Raw genomic sequence first — 20,934 nt, 5'->3', positions numbered from 1 at the left:
TGATGATAGTTATTTTAGCATAATCATGATCAATATAGAAGGGGGACATAAAATTGGCTGTACTGACTGGCCTAAATATCAATCTAGTCTAATATTCAATAAAAAACAGTAGAAAGCTAAATAAGGTATAAGAAGAGTATAAGAATATGGTTACAATTCTACAATGTGCTCAACTGTAAGTTGTGTCTTCTTCCTTGCCTTTTTCCCCAGACAATTAGCACTAATCAATGCAGTTCAGTAGGCAAAGAAGTCATGTCCTAAATATAAAATATATAGACTAATATATAAAAGAATTCACAAGGCAAAGAAGTCATGTCCTAAATATAAAATGTATTAATAACATAATATGTTAAAATGTACTATATAAGTACATTTTAAAATACTATTGAAAAAAACATTTTTCCTTAAAGATTACCTTTTATACATCCAGTTATTATTTAATGACTATAATTACACATAGATGATACTGTTCCTCTTTCTTATTAACCCAATACACGTTTTTTCTGTGAATGTTTCTGTTCTATAAACAAGCATGACCAAACAAATTGTATGTGATCAAAAGGATGCTTAAAAGAACATTAAGATTTTTCTGACTCAAAAGGACAGACTCATTTTTAACAATAACGATAAAATGTGAAGTAAAACTGTTGCACAAACACAAGGAAGATCCAAAGTATTTCTGAATTACACGTTCAGCCATAGTGTGTGGCAGCTGAAAGAGGATACCTAAAGACGTTCAGAATTGGTTCTCCCCATTTTGCCTTCAGCCCCAATTCTTCCTGTGCACTTCACCTGCTGCAGGAATCCATACACAACATCCATGTTCTCCCTCAGCCCAAAGTTTCCTTGTTTATATCCAACATAATTTTTCTAAAATGCAAATTACTGCAGCCCCTCTGGACCTTCCTAGGTGAGACAAACTGGCCTTGTGCGCTGATTTTGGCTAAGGTAGAGGTAATTTTCTTCATATTTGGTGGCTGGGGTTAAATCACGTAAGTCCTTATCTCTGAAGAATTATGCTCCAATCCTTTACAGGCCTTGAACACAACGATTTCTCATTGCAATCCAACTTCTTTAAACTGTGAAACAGCAAAATGCTATCAAGCTCTCACTACCCCTTGCTTCTGGGAAGACATATATGAAGGAGAAAGCTAAGGAGGCTGAAGAGATGTGGGCTGTGGCAAGGTGCCGCACTACCCAACATAAGGAGACTGAAGCCGAAATGGTTGTCAGACTGCCAGAGTTTGGAAATCACTGAAACAGAGTTGCAGCTTATTTCCTCAAAAGGGTTCACTTAAATACAAGCGTTAAGACTTGGGAAAAGGCAGCCTGTAGTAGAGGCAGACATGCAATGGCCAACATCAAAGAATAGAAAAAACCCACAGCAATATTAATAAGTATCTTTAAATGATTGCGATTTGAGAAACAAGAATAAAGGCTTTGCTGCAGGGGAGGGAGCAGGGCAGGCAACAAAGAATTTAAAGAAAAGTGCTCTCACTAGCTCAAGGAAACAAAAAGAGCAAAGTTGTCTAAGGATGTTAACAGCTGGGTGCAGCCAGATGAGGACCTGCTTTAATTTTCAGCGTCTGCTGGAAAATGGGCAGCAGGGCCTAGAGAAAATCATTACTGCGTCACCAAGGTATGTCACCATCTCTGCCACCATCATGCCAGACAGAGGAGATTCAGAAACACGTATCAGAACACACAGGGGTAAAAGCTTAAAGCCTAGGAACCCAGATTTTTTAGAGAATTTTTTTTTAAACTGGAATTAATATGCAAATAATTTATTTGTATCATCTCACCACTAACTGTAGAAAGACTAATTTTACTAAGCACCACAGAGAGACAGGATAAAGACCTGTCATCTCCTTTCTAAATCCATGGGTAAACATCCCTGGTTTCAAAAGAACGAGGTCCTCGCTGTTCTTTCCTGCCCAGTCTTTCTCACACTACAGGCTTTGAAGATATATGTTAAAGGGAAGCCACAGCCAAAACAAACTCCAAGCACCACATCTAATTACACGGAAAAACAAACTACTAAAGAATGGCTTCTGAAAGATATTAAAGAACCATCCATAATCATAAAAGAAAAAGTCATCTGAGCAGTCTCAACGCAGACCCAGGGCAAAACATCCAGGTCTTTAAATACTTATGAAGAAACAACAGAAATCAGTATTAAGTATTTTTTTACTTAAGGCATCATCTATCCCGAGTATCCCATTGAAAACACGGTAACATATCCATGTAGCTCTCCTTCTAAGATTCAAATACCTCCCGGCTACAAAACCAAAAATATACAGCACCTAAGGTGGAACAAAGAAGGCTACCTCTAATGCAGGTAGTAAACGACCGCTTTTGAGTTGTGCAAATATCAGGGATGAGATTCAACTCCAAGACAGTGCATAGCAACACTATTAGCAATGTTATCTCTCAAATAATTCTCCCATTAGAATTATAAAAAGCTACATTGTCACAAACCAACTAATAGGCCTACGGTCTGACATACAAAGAAATGAAAAACATTCCTTTCTTTTATCATTCCTTGGTAATGCGCACACCAGGAGTATGTTAACACAAAAGTGAAGATCTCCAAGTCTTCTGAGACAAAGGTAGGGCTTATTTTTCTAATGAAAATGTCTCTTCAGTATTTTTATTTAAAAACACACACACACTAAAATTATACAGAAGAGACCTGCCTCTCTGAAAGTTGAAAAGAAAGAAGTCTTAGCTCAATCTTGTATGTTTACACTTGTAGTCTTACCCTTAAACAAAACTGAATTGAGCATAACTGAACTGAAGGTTTAGCTTCTACACGGGTATATCAAATTTCAAGTCAACAGCTCTTTTATTTAAAATATGTTGGATAAAAAGGTAACATACTCTCTGTAAAGAGTTCCCTGGAGGTTAGAAGAACCAATAAATTAACTGTTACCATATGCTTGGCTCCTTTTGGCAAAATTCAGTAACAGAACACTGCCAAACCTTTTTAGGTGGGTAACAATATTTGGTAGCTTATCGCACAACTTGGGAAAATAGAAAACCGGACAGAAAGCTTGGAAAATAATAGAAGAAACTTCATTTCTATCCTTCTACAGTTATCTACATGCTGTTGGAAGAAAAATTCCATCAAAGTCAACTTTATGGGTCTGATCTATAGCAAACAGTTGTCTTCTCAAGGAACTCACACACCGGCTAGTACAATAATCAAATATTTCACATTTGGCTTTTTTAAACAACAATAGATATATATGACCTATTTTGAAAACAGGAAGGTTTGTAAAATTAGTATTCTGAAGTGTTAACATGCATATTATCAGTGCTTTCATTACAAATGAGCAAGTCTGGACTTATTTGCAATGCAATGTTCTTAAGATTTTACTTATCATAAAATTAAATACTTCCCAACCCTTCCCCCTGTATCTTCTATACCTGTGCAATTGAGACTAGATCATGACAGATAAAAAGCCTTTAACACTACACCTCTAATTACAGTTATAGACTGGGTATTTTAAGGACATCTATTACAGACATTTTTTTAATACCAACAAAAAAAAATGAGGGCAAACCTGGCTGATCCTATTCCTTTACCAAGACAGGCAGGACTTGCTCTGTAGCATCAGTAATAGCAAATCAATGCTTTTTTGAAATCAATATTTTCAGATATGAAAATGTCCATTTCATTTTATTTTTGTAATCATCTGTGATAACACAAATATATTATTATTCTTATTTCCAGTAAAATGGTTATAGTCTGTTCTTCATGCCATGATGGTTGGCACTTAGAGGAAAAACATACTTAAAAATTCCATATTTCTTTAATCAACTGCATCATCCCAATAAATTCTAATTTTGATGTATAAAAAAATACTTGTTATTCAGCTTACAGTTCCACACACATCTGGCAAAGCAGTGTGAAGTAGGTTGACATGTATAGGCCAGACATTTCACTTCTTAAAGTCATGTTACTGCACGGTTAATCCTATACTTGCATTAATTTGATACAAGCACTTACAGGTAAAAATAATCCCACAGTACAGGTCTAAAGATTATAATAAGCCTCTGGAAGGTTTAACCAGAGGAAAAACATTTTTTGCCATTCTATGAATGTTTACCTCATTCAGCCATTTGGGATTTTATTAATAATCTTCTCATTACTGTATTCATCTTCTGATTTCTTTTTTTTTTTTTTTTATTTTAAGTAAAAAAAATTCTGCAAAGACTTGACACTAAAATCAGAGACTTCATTACCCTGCAAAACATATCCACATTTTAAAGTATTTAAGAGGGTTAAACAAAATGCAAACATTTAATGCAACATTAAGCATGTGAAATAAAAACTTGATTGCCTAAAGCAAGCATGCTATGCTGTTACCCTGGTGACAGGTTAAAAAAGGATTGTGAGCTGAATGGCTGTATGATATGAAATTAAAATGTTTCACATTGAACAATCCAAAATGAATTGGGAAAGGTTAGAGCAGAGGAGAGAGAAATCAATTCTCCAATGGCAATGGTGAATGGAAGTGAAGTCTGAATAGGATTTGCCAGTGGGGTGCAACAGCTGCCAAATATCCTGCAGCCAAAGAATTACAATAATACTGATGAAGTGTGCAAGAGCTTTTGGAATCATTGCAGGGAACAGAGAAATACTCCTACAATAATGAGGCCATTCTGTGTCCCATCCTACTTCTGCAGTTGAATCAAAGGGAAAAGAAACGGTTGAAAATTGTAATACTCAACAACAAAGGTAAAAATGAATTACCTATCCCTTCAATCAGTAGCTTGTATTTAACTACAGTCTCTGTGAACGTGAATGAAGCAAGCATGCTAAAGAATGGACAAATCAAGACACACAGATGTAAAAGTATGCAGACAATATTGAATGAGAGACTTGCTTTCCATATATTTTGTTGACAACATTTCTATAGCAACAGCATCCAGAATAAGCTATACACTACACAAACAAACAGCAGGACACAACCAGTGCCTCAAGGAAATACACAAGGTCAGGTGCTGATGGTCATATTTATCTTTAATAATCCTAGGAAAGAAACATCAGCAAAACTTCTCATGCGAATGCAATTACAGATATATTTACTGAGCTTAGAGACCTCAGAAGTCAAGAAAAATGCCCTTCCATAAAATTATCCTAGACAACTTCACTTCTGCTCCTGGAAGCTCCCAGTAAAATACACAGAGGAAGACAAAAACATATCCTAAAAATACCTGTAAAATGACCAGGGAGCACATGGCGATTAGCACACACCTTGTCAGTTCTAGGGTTTCAGGAATACACATTTTACACAGGGACAAATACTAAAGAACAGGCTTAGGAGGTGTAAACCTGCATGAGAGGAAATAATTGTTGAGCTTATAGAGGAGATCAAAGTAAATTAAATAAAGAGAGGTCTCGTAAAGAGAGGATCTTGCCGAAGAGGTCATAAGCAAAGCACAGATGAGAAAAAGGCCAGATTAACAACTAAAAAAGGGACAGGAATTTGGCAGCACAATAGAAAACATTCACATGTCTATATTATGCAAATTCAAGTTTCAGCATTAAGTGAACAGTAGCTACAGAAGCTATAAAGCACTTACAGCAGATGCTGTTTTCCCAGAAGACATGGTGAAAATAAAAAATAAACATAGGGACTTAGCCAGGTCCATTTACTTTAGTGAATGCCTTTCCCACCAGCAATCACCTCAGCAAGATGTGGGGGATCTTCCCAAGAGATGTTCACTGAGATTCCAACTTCAGGTAATTATTACCTTCATAATGATTTCATAATAGTTAGCAATTCTAAAGATTGAGCAAGTGTGGATTCCTGTGTGCCCAGAATACATTTTTCCCTACAAATGACAACAATGACAAGCTACGAAAATTTCCCATGACAGACTGCTCTATTCCTGGAATAGATGTTTAGGAATCATATGCAACAATGGCTCTGCTTTCAAACAACTACAGAAATACCCTGTATTACTTGTATTATCAATCTGATCGCATTAATTTAATCAAACCAAAGAAAAAAATACCATACATACACTCTGTAGAGTCATAAATGCTACCTTAACGTCCCATTTCAACTTTTATATTTTCCATAGAAGTTCATTCCCAACTGGTAAAAGAATGTTTCATTGATTTGCAGCTACTTGGTCATTTCTAGCACATATAATCCTCTTTCTGTGACAAGCAACTGAACAACCAAGAAGGGTAAATATCAGATTTTAAAGACATCTAGAATATTATATGGGGCATCTGGTTTTACAGTTATTAAGCAAGATTACAAAAAAAAAAAAAAAAATACAGTAATGACTTATGAGAGGTCAAAAGAACAACATTAGATAACAGCCAGAGAGAGAAGAGGGTTACCACAACCAGAAAAGCCCATTACAAACAAGGAATTCACATGAAAAAGAGAACAGGGTCTTAGTACCTTGCAAGTCTGTGGCAAAAGAGAAGACCACACAGTGAATAATGGTGTGAAGCTGCATGAGTTACACAAACATACCAAAGACTTTCAAAGGGCTAACAGTAAATCATGGGAAGAACGCTCAACTTGTTGAGCAGGGGACCAGAACAGTAAGGATAAGACAGTGTTGTTTTCATGAGCTAAGGATGATTGCATAACTCCAAAGTGGGGGAATGAAGAAAGCCACAAGTAGGCTGGACTTGATCAACCATACCAATGAAAACAAAGCAGTTTATCTCTATACAGAGGGCATCGGTAGGATAGAGAGAAACACAGATGTTTAGCCGCACTTGCAATAACTGTTCATGTTAATACTGCAGTTCTAGGGAAGAAATAAAAATTAAATTTCACATAATACAATTGATATAGTTCAGCAGCGCTTGTGCTGAAATAAGAACTCTTTGCCTCCAGTGAATTTTCCTGACATCATCTTCCTTCTTTTTAAAATTAATGTAACATAACCTTATTTTGTGCTGCTCCAGCAGTGCAGGAGAGGCAGAAAACTCTCCTATTGGGCAGCTGACCATCCTTCCATATGGGGAAGCCCTAGGCTGGCAAAGAGCTGGCTCTGTCCCAGACTCCAGCAGGGTAATAGGTGTAGTCTCTGTGAGAGCAAGGATGACTGAGAGGTGCGGGGCTCTACTGCTCTCTGAGCAGTTCCCTCGCTGCCCTATAATCAAGCTTTGGCAAGGCAAACATCAATATAGCTGTACTGAATCAACCCAGACAGGAACCTAGAATAATTCATTAAACATAAAGCTAAATAAATTAATTTCTGTTCTTGCAGTTCACCAGCCATTTTATGTTTACTGCACTGGATCCCTGGATTTCAGAATTTCAAAACAAAAATTATCCCAGCTATTTCAGAACTTGACAAAAACTTGCTTGTATTTTGACTTTTCACTATAACATTTTCCTTCCCTGAAAAATATTGTTGTATGTTTAAAAAGCATAATCCATTTTACATCCCAAAATACTTCATGCATGTTGATAAACAGATATTTATGAAACCTCAATAGTGCAGCAAAGTATTAAGGCCACGCTGTCTTGTAAACTGAGGCCAAATTCAACTGATTTCTCTAAGGTCCCACAAGAACAGTTTTACTCAAGACTCCCAATCATCTTCTGTATTAAACACACAAACAAGAAAAAGCTTTAGTGGGTTGGTTTTTTTTTCCTTACTAGCAATTTAAAACATTTTCCAGTGTGTTACCATCTTTTTGTGTGTAGTATCAGGTAATATGGGCATGCAGCCTCACTGGTTTTTTTCCAAGTCATAAATGATGAAAGGGTAAAACCCATAGAAAAATTAGGAAAATACACTTAGCAGCCAACACAAGCAACACATAGGAAGTGCTGTAGGCAATTGGGTTTAGAAGTATAAACATCACATTAGTAGACCCATGAGATAGTGTGATGTAGCCACACCTGGAGAGACACTCTCCTATTCCCCTCCCAACCCACTAATGAAAACAAGTCTGAAGCCAAAATGTGAAGATTCAACTGTACAACATCATTTCTGGTCTCAAAGGCTAACTACATCAAACAGACATAAAATAAGCTGGATTCACTTCAGCCAAAATATGTTTCCACTTGAAACAAGATCAAGTTCTGTCTAGAAGACCTTGGGGTTTTACTAGATGCTGTAAATCTGTTCAGCAGCTGTGGGTGGCACCAGTCTCACAATAAAGTGGACTATGGAGTAAGTAGGAAAAGTCCTAGGTAAAATAACTAAAAGCTGAACAATGAAACAATCATTAATCATCCATAGCTCTTTCCTGTAGGAAATATGTGCCCCTATTATCTGGATATCACAGTCAAATATTCACATTAGTATGTGGCTCAAAAAATACCAAACACTTTCATTAGCAAATCAACTTTCAAAAATACTTGAAAAAAAACAGCCCAACCAGGAAGAATCCCCAAAAACTAAACCATCCCACATCCAATTTTTCCCAAGAAAATGTGTTAAATAAAAACAAAAAACCACATAGAAAATGCCCTAAATACTTGATTGCATCACAAAAGTAAATGCCCATATTCCTGTAACTCTGAGAATGCATGGATCCCCGACAGCTGTTCTAGCTAAAGCCTGGCAAGTTAGTTCTTGGAACTGTTGATGAGGCATGGGGCACTATATAACAGTACAAACAGTGGAAACTCACCTGTGGGTGCCCCACCCAAACCATAACAGCATTTATTGGAACACAGGAAAGGCAAACCAGCCTTGGGCTTGCTGCCTGCATTAACCTCAGCACCAGACAGCCTCCTGCAATGAAGACTGCCATTACAGAGGTCAGGTTGGCTGAAACTAGCTGAAGGAATTTGGGTGCCAAAGGTGGAAACAGCATGCTGGTCATCCGAATATGTTCCAGCAAGAACCTTACAGCTGATTATTCAGTCACTCAGGGGACTGCAAAGACACATATTTTCCAGTCACACCCCCGAAAGTATCGTCAGTTATAGAGAAATCCCCTTCTTGAGGCTGCTACTAGTTTGACCTGTGGCACAGAGCTAAGGCCCACCTCTGAATCCCTTTTATGAGCTCACATCTTCCTCCTTGCTATACACTCCCACTCCTGTAGCTCTTACAGAATAATTTCACTTGTCAGAAGTAACCTGCTTCTGACACAATGACCCAAAGTAAACTATTATTAAATAGTTTCTATGCTAACATAGGTCATTTTTGCAGAACCAGAGTGGAATGCAACTACACACAAAATCACACCTGCATACCTGGGGAGGAGAAAGAAAGACAGAGCAAAGGGGGAGCAACCTGCAACAAGATTCCTTAATCTGGCTCAGCTGTACCTCATCTGATTACAGTCCCAGTACCCTGACAGTGAAAGCTGGAGCTTCTGTGAAGAGCTCTAAGCACGGTACTTTCTTGTCTATCTGACCAGAATAACAATCCTAATCATGGGCTGAATAAATCACAGGGAAAAAAGGAAACACAAAATACCCCTGCAGCTGTGAAAAGAATGCACATTATAGGTATGGCCCCCAAAAGGGGAAAAAAAACCCAACAAATTAAAAGCGAAGATAAGCATATAACTCAAGTTTAGCAGAAAACTGCCTGACAGCTGTGACAAGCTTAGAAGAAATAATGTATGATTTCAAAATACTACTTCTTCAGTAGTTTTTTGCACAAGAATTGCTCAATTGCTTTCAGTGCAGATGAAAAAAAATGCTGTCAACATAAATAGCACCAGAGAGCTGAAATTCTGCAGGTGATGATCAACTTATCAATGCACTTGTCCAACCCATTAGGAGAACGTTACGGATCAGCTTTGGAGCATGCAGTCTGTCTAGTCTGCTCACATCCTCCAACATGGATTTAAAACTCACATAGACTCCAAATGCCCAATTCTGCCATAGTGAAGATTGCACCCAAGATTACAACTGGCCTCTTTAATTTGTTGTAGCACATGTTCCTACTCTGAACTTTTTGTTTACAAGCATTATTCAAGCAGAGTGCAGTATTATGAATAAAGATGTGCTTTTTCTCTGGCCACAACCTTGCTCATTAAAAAATACTGATATGGATATGGAACACCTTCAAAAACAAGTCAGGTGCAGCTTGGGTAAGTTAAGAGCATGGTGAATCCTTATGGGACTATAGTAATTCATATGCTCCACAGTGCTCAGTCCCCTCTAGAGGGAGTCCACTAACTGCTCTACAGACTGGAGAACACTGTCCAGGACACTGCACAATCCTTCAACCTCATTCTGCCTTTGCTTCTTTCCTTTTTCTTTAGAACAAGCTGTATGATTTTGGGGAAAGGTTATCATTACCAGGCTTGGTTTCTTTAGAAGTTATTCACCAGTAAGCATTTTTGCATTAGCTCATCCTTACTTGGCCTCAAATAAGCAGCTTTGCTATCATTAAAGCAAGTAGATCTAACAGTATGTATGTATTGAAACCATGACACATTCAATAAGAACCACACTCAGCCATCACTTGGAGAAAATTCTAAGGCTTGACTTCTGAAGGATTCATAAGTACACCCCACCATGGCAAGAGAAAGTGTACTGTACTGAAAAGTGTACCCTTTCTTTTCTTTTTAGCTAGTTAGAGCATTTTACAAGGAAGAGGAAAAAAAAAATCACAAATCAGAGCAGGGATTGCAATACCAGTTTGATCATCACTGCTTGAATTAACAATTCTTATCCTTATTCTACGTACAAAGTAACCCATTGCTTCTCTGTAGCAGTGCCAGACTACTTAATTTCCTATGCTGGCCAGTAAAAACTACTGTCAAGGCTCCTCCTCATTTTCCCTGATTCACCTTTTTTTAGGTAACAGTGGCCTTTGAGTGTCTGTTCTTCTCCTTATGCCATTCACTATGGAGGATATAACTTGTGGAAGGAAATCAAAAGGTGCTTCACCTTCCCCAATAGATGCATAAGGCAAGCAATGACCCAGCCCTGCATATGCTACACATTACAAAGCTGTTATGCTTGCCCTAAGTGTCTCTTTCTTTTTTTAATACCATATGGTACTAATTATCTTTGTGGGTACAAATAAAAATGAAGACTTCTTGAAACCACATTTGATTTATTCCTGACCACTGTAAAATCAGTAATGGAATACACTGTCAAACCACTGGCATGGAATGTGAATAATGTCTGCCCTGCACTATGAATTCTTTCACACACAAACATATATGCAACTACATTACAAAACATGAGGGAAGGAGAGCTATGCTGAAGTCAGGATTCCCTGTATACAAACACTGCTAGCACCAACTACACAAACAACCTCCACAAATTCATTTAATTCTAACAAAAGGTCTCAAGGTACTGACAGTGATGGGCCAGAGGACAAGAAAAACTAGACATCTTACAGAAAAAAAAGCACACTGTTCAAAAAAGCAAAAGAAGTGAATTAGCATTTTGACATGGGCTACTGCAATGTTTGATCAGTTAACAGTACTGCCTAGGTTACCAGCAGCTACGATTCAAAAAAATGGAGTGGGGGAATAAAAGCACCAAAAAAACCATACTTAAAGCAAGGTGTTGACTCTTCCACCAATTACCTTCCACCTTTGCACTATGAAAGTGTTTTCAAAATTAAGATCCTAAACTATTAAGGTTCTCCATCAAGGTAGCAAATTGCTCACAAATCTACAATATTTTAAAGCCCTGTAGCTGAATATTCATATTATGCCAAAGTGCTTAGATTGCTTCAAATGGGCACATGGGAAATTTGTGATGCTCAATTTGTGGTTAGTTACTAATGCAGCAACATTTTGCATTAATGAAACTCCTGATGTGCATTAATTACTGTACTGGCTTGTAACACATTTTGGTGCCTATTAGTTGCTAATACTTAGAATAAAAATAATCATGTATGACTTGTGCAAGTAGGGAAATGTAAGCCACAGCTCATTTGAATTTAGAAAAAAACAGACTATATTAAGAAACCATGCAGTTTCTCACCAGTTATTCTTGCGCACGAGAAGATGCTATTAACAAAATGTATCAGCCCATCTGAGTTCCTAGAAATGAACTTACCTTGGAGTCCCTAGAAATCGCTGTGATCTCAGTTGTTCGGCCACATACAAAGACGCTGCTGTTGCCAGTAGTTGTCTTCTTTCAAGATCTGTCAACTTGTGTCCTAGTTTTCAGAAAGAAGTTTAAAAAAAATTAGATACCACAGACCAACACAGACACAAAAAGTAACAACTATCAGTAAAGACACTTTCAGTCCTTACAAATGAAAGCTACATTTTTTCCCTCTAAATTAAGATGAGGCATAGCAGAGCAGACGCTCTGAGTTTCAGAGTTTAAATTGCATGTTTTCATACAAATCAGCCCAACTGCTAACACTGGTATCTCTGTTAAAAACAATTTGACAACTGAAAGAAAAGAAACTGAATGATGCTGCAGCATCTTGTTTTCATTACTGAAATGTCACTGGTTGACATATTGTGCCTCATGCTGGTAAGGAATCCATCTGTACGTTAGAACTTACTCAAAATATAGAACACTCTCAGTACTGTATCTGAGGCAAAGGCTACAGATCTTTCAATCAAAAGGGACAGCATAACAGTATAAAAGCAAAAACTAAATGGGGATAAGGCTACTCATAAGCCCTGGGTCATTTAGTGTTATTTGTGTAATCATTAGTTCACAACTAAAGGAGTCAATGTTATGTTTGACACATCAGAAGCAGAAAATGGCTCAAAGCAGTTCATAATCAGAAGGCAGGCAACCTAATAAATATTTGGCAAAAAGATACAACCGGGGTGATATGAAGCGGGTTTTCTCCCAGTCTGGTCTTGTTCCAGAAAGTGAAGAGTAAATAGAGATTCAGTTGTCCATCAACAGGCTAAAAGAGCACAGCGACAGAACTCTGCCTTCCCCACCTCTAGGTCAGAAATCACACAACACAGATGTGGTACGAAAAGATGGCAAATAGGTGGCCAAGAATGATGCAAGATTCCAGGGAAGGGCCATCAAGACGAGTAGAGAAATGGAGCACCTCTCCTATGAGGAACGGCCGAGAGAACTGGGATTGTTCAGCCTGGAAAAGAGAAGGCTTGGTGACCTAACTGCAGTGTCCAGTCCCTGAAAGGTGCCTGCCGGAAAGATGGAGAATAGTTACAAGAGCATGTAGTTAAAGGACATGGGGGAATAGGCTCAAACTAAGAGAGTTTAGATTAGACATTAGGAAGAAATCCTTTACTGCAAGGGTGGTGAGGCACTGGAACAGGTTGTTCCAGCATGGATGCCCCACCCCTGGAAGTCCTAAGGCCAAGATGGATGGAGTGCTGAGCAATCTGGTCTAGTGGAAGGTACTCCTGCCCATGGCAGAGGGGTTGGAACCAGGTGATATTTAAGGTCCCTTGAAGCCCAAGCCACTCTGATTCTGTGAGAGAGAACAAAAAGACAAAATACTCGGTCCCACAAGGCAGGAAGTTAAAACTGACATAAAACAGGACAAGAACTGCAAAGCTGAACTGTCACGAAGTGTAGCCTTCCCCATGAGACTAGATGGCCGCCGAAGGTAAAGGAAGAGCCTTGACTCTCTGACTTCAGTTGGATAGTTCTGCTTTTATTCTTATGTCCTGCTCAGCCTTGCGACCCTATCCCATGGAAAGCCGATGCCAGAGTGTGCTGGCCCCTTTCCCACCATGGCTTTTTCCCCCAGGGGGCAGGGCCCATAGGTGAGACCCAGAGGTTTTTCAGTGGGAGGAAACAAGATTAGGTTACATCTCAGTGAGGGGGATGTGCACAGCTGGGCGGGGACAGATAGAAAAGAACATTACAAATATAAACCCAATTAATGCACCACAACAATGAAGAGGCAAACTTTATCTTTGAGAAAGAGATTTTGCCAAGTGAAAGCAAGAGTGTATCACAAGGAAGAGAGGACGATTGCACAATAAAGTTAGCAAAAGATAAAGGTTCAGAACTGAAAGACTTTGCTGAACTCAGTTACAATATAGCTTTCAAAAAGTGCTTTATGTGTACATATCACAGCAAATGCCATCATCCAGAACAAGTATAGAGTTCACGTGAAAGGGTGGGGGAAGGGCTTCAGAAGGATCTGTCTCCCAGAGGAACTCTGGCCAGGGGGATACATTTGCTTCCAGTCCTGCAGCAAACAAACAGTTACACAGATCCCTTCTACATCTCCACCCTCCCATCACCTCAGTCTTATGCAATGTAAATTCACATTCCCCAGTACTGATTACTAGCCAGTGACGATTTCTATCAGCAGAATAAAATAAAACTAATGACATCCTGAAGAAAATCCAGAATGGAGACTGCTGTAAAGAACTGGAACAGATTCTACAGCAACAAAGCCACAGTTTCAAAACAGGATGTCTTCTGCACAGAACCCATCATTCCACTGGGCGTATTAAACAGGGTTAGGTAAAGAGGCTAGTTAGAGTCCACCTCAGAAATGCAATTACGCCACAATGATGAGAATACATTCATTAAAGTCCAGCTAACAGTACAAAGTTGTCACAGGCCAAAAAGTATAAATTTAAAAATAACAAAACTCAGAAAATCTGCATTAATTTCTTTTTGATTTAGTCCACATTAACATATTCTGGCTGAATATTTCTGCAAGTTCCTCTGCTCAGTATTTATTTTTTTTATCTGCCTTGAAATGGAAACTGTCTTCACTTCAACAAACACACGCAGAAATACAAATGCTGAAAGGTTGAGAACCTGGCTTCAGAAACAAACTCCATCTTTCCTTCACCAGTTACTAGAAAAACTGATTGCAAGGCAAAATTTTAAAAAAAACACTGAACTTTTGTACTATTTGTACATACACACACACGTGTCTGTGTATATATATGCCTTATATAATTATACATTGTAATAACATCATTTATCTGGACCAAAGATGTGCCAATTTCCCCATTGTTAACACACAGCGAAGAAACTGAGATAACTTTTTTAAAAACACAGAATCCAAAACTGATGATTTGTTTACATGCCTCAGCTAAAGGCACATCAGGAACCAGCCCTAAAGCCTTTGCTTTTCAGTCCCCCTGCCCAAGACCCATGACAAGACCGTGTGACCAAAACTGCACGCTCCCACCTGCTCCAACATACACTGTTAGAACCAACTCAAATAAAGGAGCAAGGTAAAACTAGAAAGATCCCATTTCAAAGGTTTTATTGCATGACCTCCATCTTGGATGAAATAACTGCTTCTGCGCTTCCTGTGCCACAAAAACTATTTTCTTCCTGTATCTTCAATAAAAATCAAACTCCAAACAGCAAACAAAGGTCAGTAAGTTAAAACAGGTTAAGAATTGATCAAGAGTCACACTCGCTTCTGCCAACATGAAAAGAATATTTATGCATTTGTCACTATTTACACCAGTTGTGTCACAGATGTAGCAAGCAAGTTATGACTATAGTATCCAATGTAGGATTTCTGGAAGATAATAGAAACTGTTAACAGGGACATACCAAAATTAGGGTTTGGTGTCTGGCAATAAACATACAACCATACCACAGAATGTCCTTAGCATAATTTTGGAGGCATACCTCACAAGTTGGATTAAAGGCTGCTTCCTAAGGATGGGCATTTACATTTATTACACAGGACAGACTGCTGTCAATACTACCTTAGTTCTCTGAATTCCAGTCCCATTTCCCTTGCTGTCTGCTTTTGCTCTGCTGCTACACTCAGCTGAATTCTAAACAGTTTTGAAGTCAAACTTATAATTACATTACTATATTAGGAAATACACCAATGTCCCAGACAGTAATATCTTTCTTTCCCATCAAATATTATTTCCCTTCAGAAGCTACCCCTCAGGATTTCAGTGTGGTGTCTTGAGGAGTAAGTTAATATTCACCATCAGTAAAAATATAACAACACAGCCCTTCACACTCACCATACAGATTGATTTGAAGAGTAACAAAGCTACTTCTGGAGCAGCTGTCCAAGTGCTTCCTTGAAAGGGAATAAAATGAGTAAATGGCAAAGGTCCCCCAACTTCCAAATACAGGAAGTTACACCATTGCTCTCCCCTGCTCTCATCACTGCAGATTCCTGACTTACACAGAAATTTTGCCTCCACAATAAAATGTGGAACTGACAGCTCCCAAATCTTTGTTTAACCTGGGATATACTTTTGCATTATCACTGAATTATCAGCTGAATTACATAAGGTGAATGCAAAACAGGAAGAATGGGTATGAAACTAACTAAAGGAGCAGAAGAAGCGTTGTTCATATTATGTAAAACTAGACTGCACACATTTATTACTACTAAACTGCAGAACCCTGGTCAGAAGGAAGACAAGAAAAAAAGTATTTCTCGCTCATTTCCCTGATGTTATGATTGCTTAAATCAATATTATCCTAGTATCCCCCTAGCTGAGTCAAAAAGGTTCATGCAATTACTTTACATAACCAACTTCAAATTAAATTACATAAAAGGTCATTTTTCCCATAACAGTCTCATTTGCATTTTGTCCTAGAAATGTGTTTCCTACTATCAATTACAGTGGAAAAAAAAAAAAATAAAAACAAACAAGCCCTGGTTATGTGCCCCAGTCGGTTACTTAATACTTGAAGAGTGACTGTTTTCTGGTTGGAAAGAATAAAAATTAAAAGCATAATGGGCAAGATAAAAAGAGCAATGCATAATTCAGATCAACACCAATGTAGGCAATGTTTATAAGATTCCTAGGTTCTGTTTCAGCTCAAGTTCTTCCTGATGGATTTTGAAGTTAACCATTACAGATGGCACATAGACCAAGTAGGCTGTGGCAGAAAACACAGTTCAATGTTATCAAAGGATTTAATTTCCTGTGAAGTCGAGCACAGCTTTGTTCCACTGAAATAGTCATGGTAAAAGACAGGCAAACATAGCATAAGCAATCTCAAATCATTCAGAGTAGTGAAGAAGTCTGTCTCAGAGTACAGGCCACTTCTAAGATGGATGCTACAGTATACAGTAAGGAAGCCTCTCCTATTCTGAATCATAAAGGACATAGTGACAGACCAAGAAGTGGGTTTTTTCCTCACCTGCCAGAAAGAAGAAAACAAACTGTTAAATCATCCTTTATAATTTAGCAGCTTCATAAAGTTAAAACTAATATTAGACTCCAATGCAGACAAAATTAATGTAATTAGCAGCAAGCATCTTCCATATTTTAACAGTGACAGACAGAGGAAGTTGCATTCCCCCCTCCAATAGCAAAAGCCTCCAGACCTGAAGTCATATCTGCAGTCCCAATTCACCTTCAAAAGCACTTTCACTCAGAATCATGGAATGACTGAGGTTGAAGGGACCTTGTACAGTCCTTAGTTTATTCTGTTTGTCTCCTCTCCCCAGCAAGCAATCTCAAAATTAAATTCAGAATAGATTGCTTAGAGGTTTGTGCAGTGAGACCTTTAAAATCTCCGGTTTTTGATCCCTGACTCTTGCTGTGCAACTCATTGAAGCGCCTGGCTCCATATTCTTGGGAACCCCACCAAGGTCCTAGAAGGCTGTCCTTAGGTCCACCCTAAGCTTTCTAGCTTCCAGGAAAAATAAGAGTGGTACTCCCAGCTTCTCCCTACAGGTCATCTGTTCCAACCCCAGCATCACCCTTGTGGCTCTTCATTAGACTTATTCACATTTATTTCCATCTTTCTTACAAGCATGAGGGGGTTAAAACTGGACACAGTATTCCAGAGATAGTTTAATAAGAATTGAGTAATCATTTTGTCCAACCCACGTAATTATGATAAACACGACATATCTAAAAGCCTTCACCTCACACACAGTCTCTGAAGAGAAGTGCTTCCTCTTTATTCCTTTCTGTATTAGAAATATAAAGGATTGTCCGTCAGAATTGCTGTTCTTCCTCTCCATCCAAATGATGTAAACATGCTAGAAGAGGGAAAGCAAATTATTCTTTTTCCTTTTCTTCCTCTTGTATTTTGGGTGACTTCTGTGATGAAAATGCTCCATCTTTCATCAGCACACGATGTGTCTCCCAAAGAGAGTGACTGATTTCAGACATCCTTTAATAACCAGGAAGCGTGGAACACCAAGAAGAAGAAAATCTCAATACTTAAAAAGAAAACTATGAAAATATAAACTGTGAAACAGAATGAACCACAGTGACTAATCCCAAGAGCAGGGTACTAACCTAAAGATCCTTTAATTTGTTTTTTGTTCAAGACTCCTCTTGGATCTTTGTGAAACTAGAGATACAGTTTCTGTGCCTATAAAATAGGGATAATACACAGTAAAATTCCTTCTTATCATGCAGACTAGAAAGTACAGAGGCTTCCCAGGTTGTCTGGAAGCTCTAGAAGAACAGTGCATCTGACTCCTGCACGTTTGGCAGACATTTTTATTCTATAAGCAAAGTGCTTGGAGGCCACTCTAAGACAGGTGTACTTGTGCCACCTGACCTAATCAGTGTTCCTGCACCCACCGTCAGATCCACACGCCTCCCAAAACATGCATGGGTGTTCAGAGCAGCAACCCACTCCAGCTCACCTACTGCCAGCCAGCATTCCAGCCAGCCATCTCCCACACAGACAAGAAAGTGTATGACAGCACTTGCTTTCCCACAGGTTACTTTCAGCACACCTATTATTTTAAAATAACTTGCAATAAACAAACTTCGCCTGGTAGTAAATGTTTACTTAAAGATGGGAAGAAAGAGTTTAATCATTAAAACTGCTAAACATGCCCATTCTACATGTAACTTCAAGAGAGTATCACATAGGTTAATGGAAAAGTAGCCAAGATACATCTAATAATTCTTTTTTCTTAACTTAGAGCAAAGGTCTTCTAACAAAGGATTATAATGGAACTCAAAAATGAGACTGTAAAACAAAGCATCTCTTATTTTACTCGTAAGACTCAATATTTATACTTGAAGAAAAATGCCTATATGAAATGGGCCAGTACTTCATGCAGTCAACAGAGAGAACACAGCTGAGATTCATTACTTATCATCAACGGAGATCACTACAACTGTAGTGTCAATTGTGCAGGTAACAAAAGAAACACACTGGATTGTGCTTGAGCATTAATATTACACACATCTCTATTGAAATGTTTCTATTTCTTAAGTTTTCCAAATTTAACACACTTCTGGTATGAATTCCTACTGTTAACAGCACATATTTTTACATATTTCCAGATCTATGTTGGCTATACATTGCTCTAATTTTTCAGATTGTCACAGCTCTTTTTTTACAGCTATTCATCTTCTATAAGCAATAGTAAGATATAAGAAGCTACTTAATTTTCAAATCCTCCTAGCAAAGTTTACCCTGGCTATTTATATTAAAAAGTTAATTTAAGTGATTACAAAAATTACATATAAGGTAATTTTTGTCTTTGCTTCTTTTGCTGAGCTTTAACCTGTCATCTGCCCACCATCCTTGCTTGCCTTCAACAGTTTCCATTTGAGTCCTTGGATTTGTAGAAATATTTTTCAATGGGTACTTAAAAACTATCCTCAAATTCAAGTCGTTAGTGTTTTTTTTAAGCATGAAGATTTGGTCCAATGCAAACTACATCATTAAAAGGGCTCTCAGTTTCTTTGGTGAGCCTTTAATCACTATTCTCAAGTAACTACTCTTGAACTGAAGTACAATGCCATAATACGTTTCATTATTTATAATTATGAAGGCTGATGTGTGCTTGTGTTTGATACATAGAAGGAGATGAGCAAGACTTTTCATACAGCAGGAACAAAGTCTGGGAATTTCACATGCACCAATCATCAGTTTCTATTATGAAGCATCACAATATCTGTTCTTGTGTCCTCTGGTGTCCAGAGCAAAAGCATATCCTTAAGAATCTGTTAACACAATACTGCTGTTTGGTGTTTATTTTTATTGTTCCCAGTAATGTGCCAGGAGAGGCTGCCTTCTCACAATATGGTATAGGGACTCTAACATCTTGCCTCCTGGCCTTTTTCCTCCATTCCCCTCTCACCATTCCCAGTCTGCCACTCACTTTGCACATCTACTGAAGTTCACCAGATTCCTTCACGAGCTAAGTCAAGGAATTTACAAAAAAAACTACTCCAACAAAAGCAGTAACAGTAAAAAAAGGCAGGTTTCATAGTAGTTTAGAGTTCTGGATCTACTCAGGAAAATGACTGAATAGTCCCAGAAACATCAGCAAGACAAGGCATGAGATTCTGTATTCAAGTGTCAAGGAAGGGAGAGAGACCAGCTACAGCAGCACCAAGCCTTGAAGGGCAGATGATCAGAGTACCCTGGAATCTCTGCTGGATGAAAGCCAGAGGAGTTACCCAAAGGTTAGCTAAATAACCCCCAGCAAAAACAACAAAGGAACTTTTCAGCTTGAAGCATCACAAGCCCACTGCCACTCAAGGTAGCTAACACCTGCTCCTGTGGTCTCCGTCAGGAGCCAGGAACAAGCAGGATGCATTAATGCCACATGTAGAACTGTATCACACACAGAGTTGTCAATTACATCACAATATCAAGTAGTTCTGGTGCAAAGAATAGTCATCCACACACTCACACACTGAGTCCTGAGGTAAGGAAAATCTGTTCTGCTCCTTAATGAGACTAGAATTTGGCAAGGTGCCACTCATGTCCAGTGACTGCCAATCTGGCAGTGCTGCCTCCAAAGTGGGATGAGGATTCTGCCACATTGGATTAATGATGAATGGAGGGAAAGGAATCTCCACGGGATTCATAAAGGACCCATGAACGATGAACTATAAATACTGTCTTTTTTTTAATAAGAAAGATGCTTGGCCTGATGAATGCCAGCTGAGGTGAGAGACCTGTAGGGAAGAACCAAGTCTCTGACCACACAGGTCAAGAAAGCATCTACAGCAGATTGGCTAAGAGAGAAGGCAACCTCTTAAAACCCGATCCTTGTGAAAGGAAACCAATCTATTTGTTTCCTTACATTTTTCTAGCAACCATTGGTAAATACTTTTGAAACTGAGCAGTTTGAGATGCTGTAGAGAAATAATTGCATTTGTGTTTA

The 20,934-nt window shown here is 38.4% G+C and overlaps 1 protein-coding gene across 1 annotated transcript in view; it reads right to left on the bottom strand.

Annotated features, from left to right (window-relative positions):
* Positions 1-20,934, bottom strand: part of PCCA (propionyl-CoA carboxylase subunit alpha) — a 264,586-nt gene that overhangs the window by 117,203 nt on the left and 126,449 nt on the right. Inside the window, 1 exon segment of the mRNA XM_040054654.2 lies at positions 11,982-12,084. Coding sequence (XP_039910588.2) covers positions 11,982-12,084 — 103 coding nt within the window.

This window comes from Hirundo rustica, chromosome 2, assembly GCF_015227805.2.
Source record: "Hirundo rustica isolate bHirRus1 chromosome 2, bHirRus1.pri.v3, whole genome shotgun sequence".
Taxonomy (NCBI): Eukaryota; Metazoa; Chordata; class Aves; order Passeriformes; family Hirundinidae; genus Hirundo; species Hirundo rustica.
This window is presented reverse-complemented; position numbering and strand designations above follow the sequence as displayed.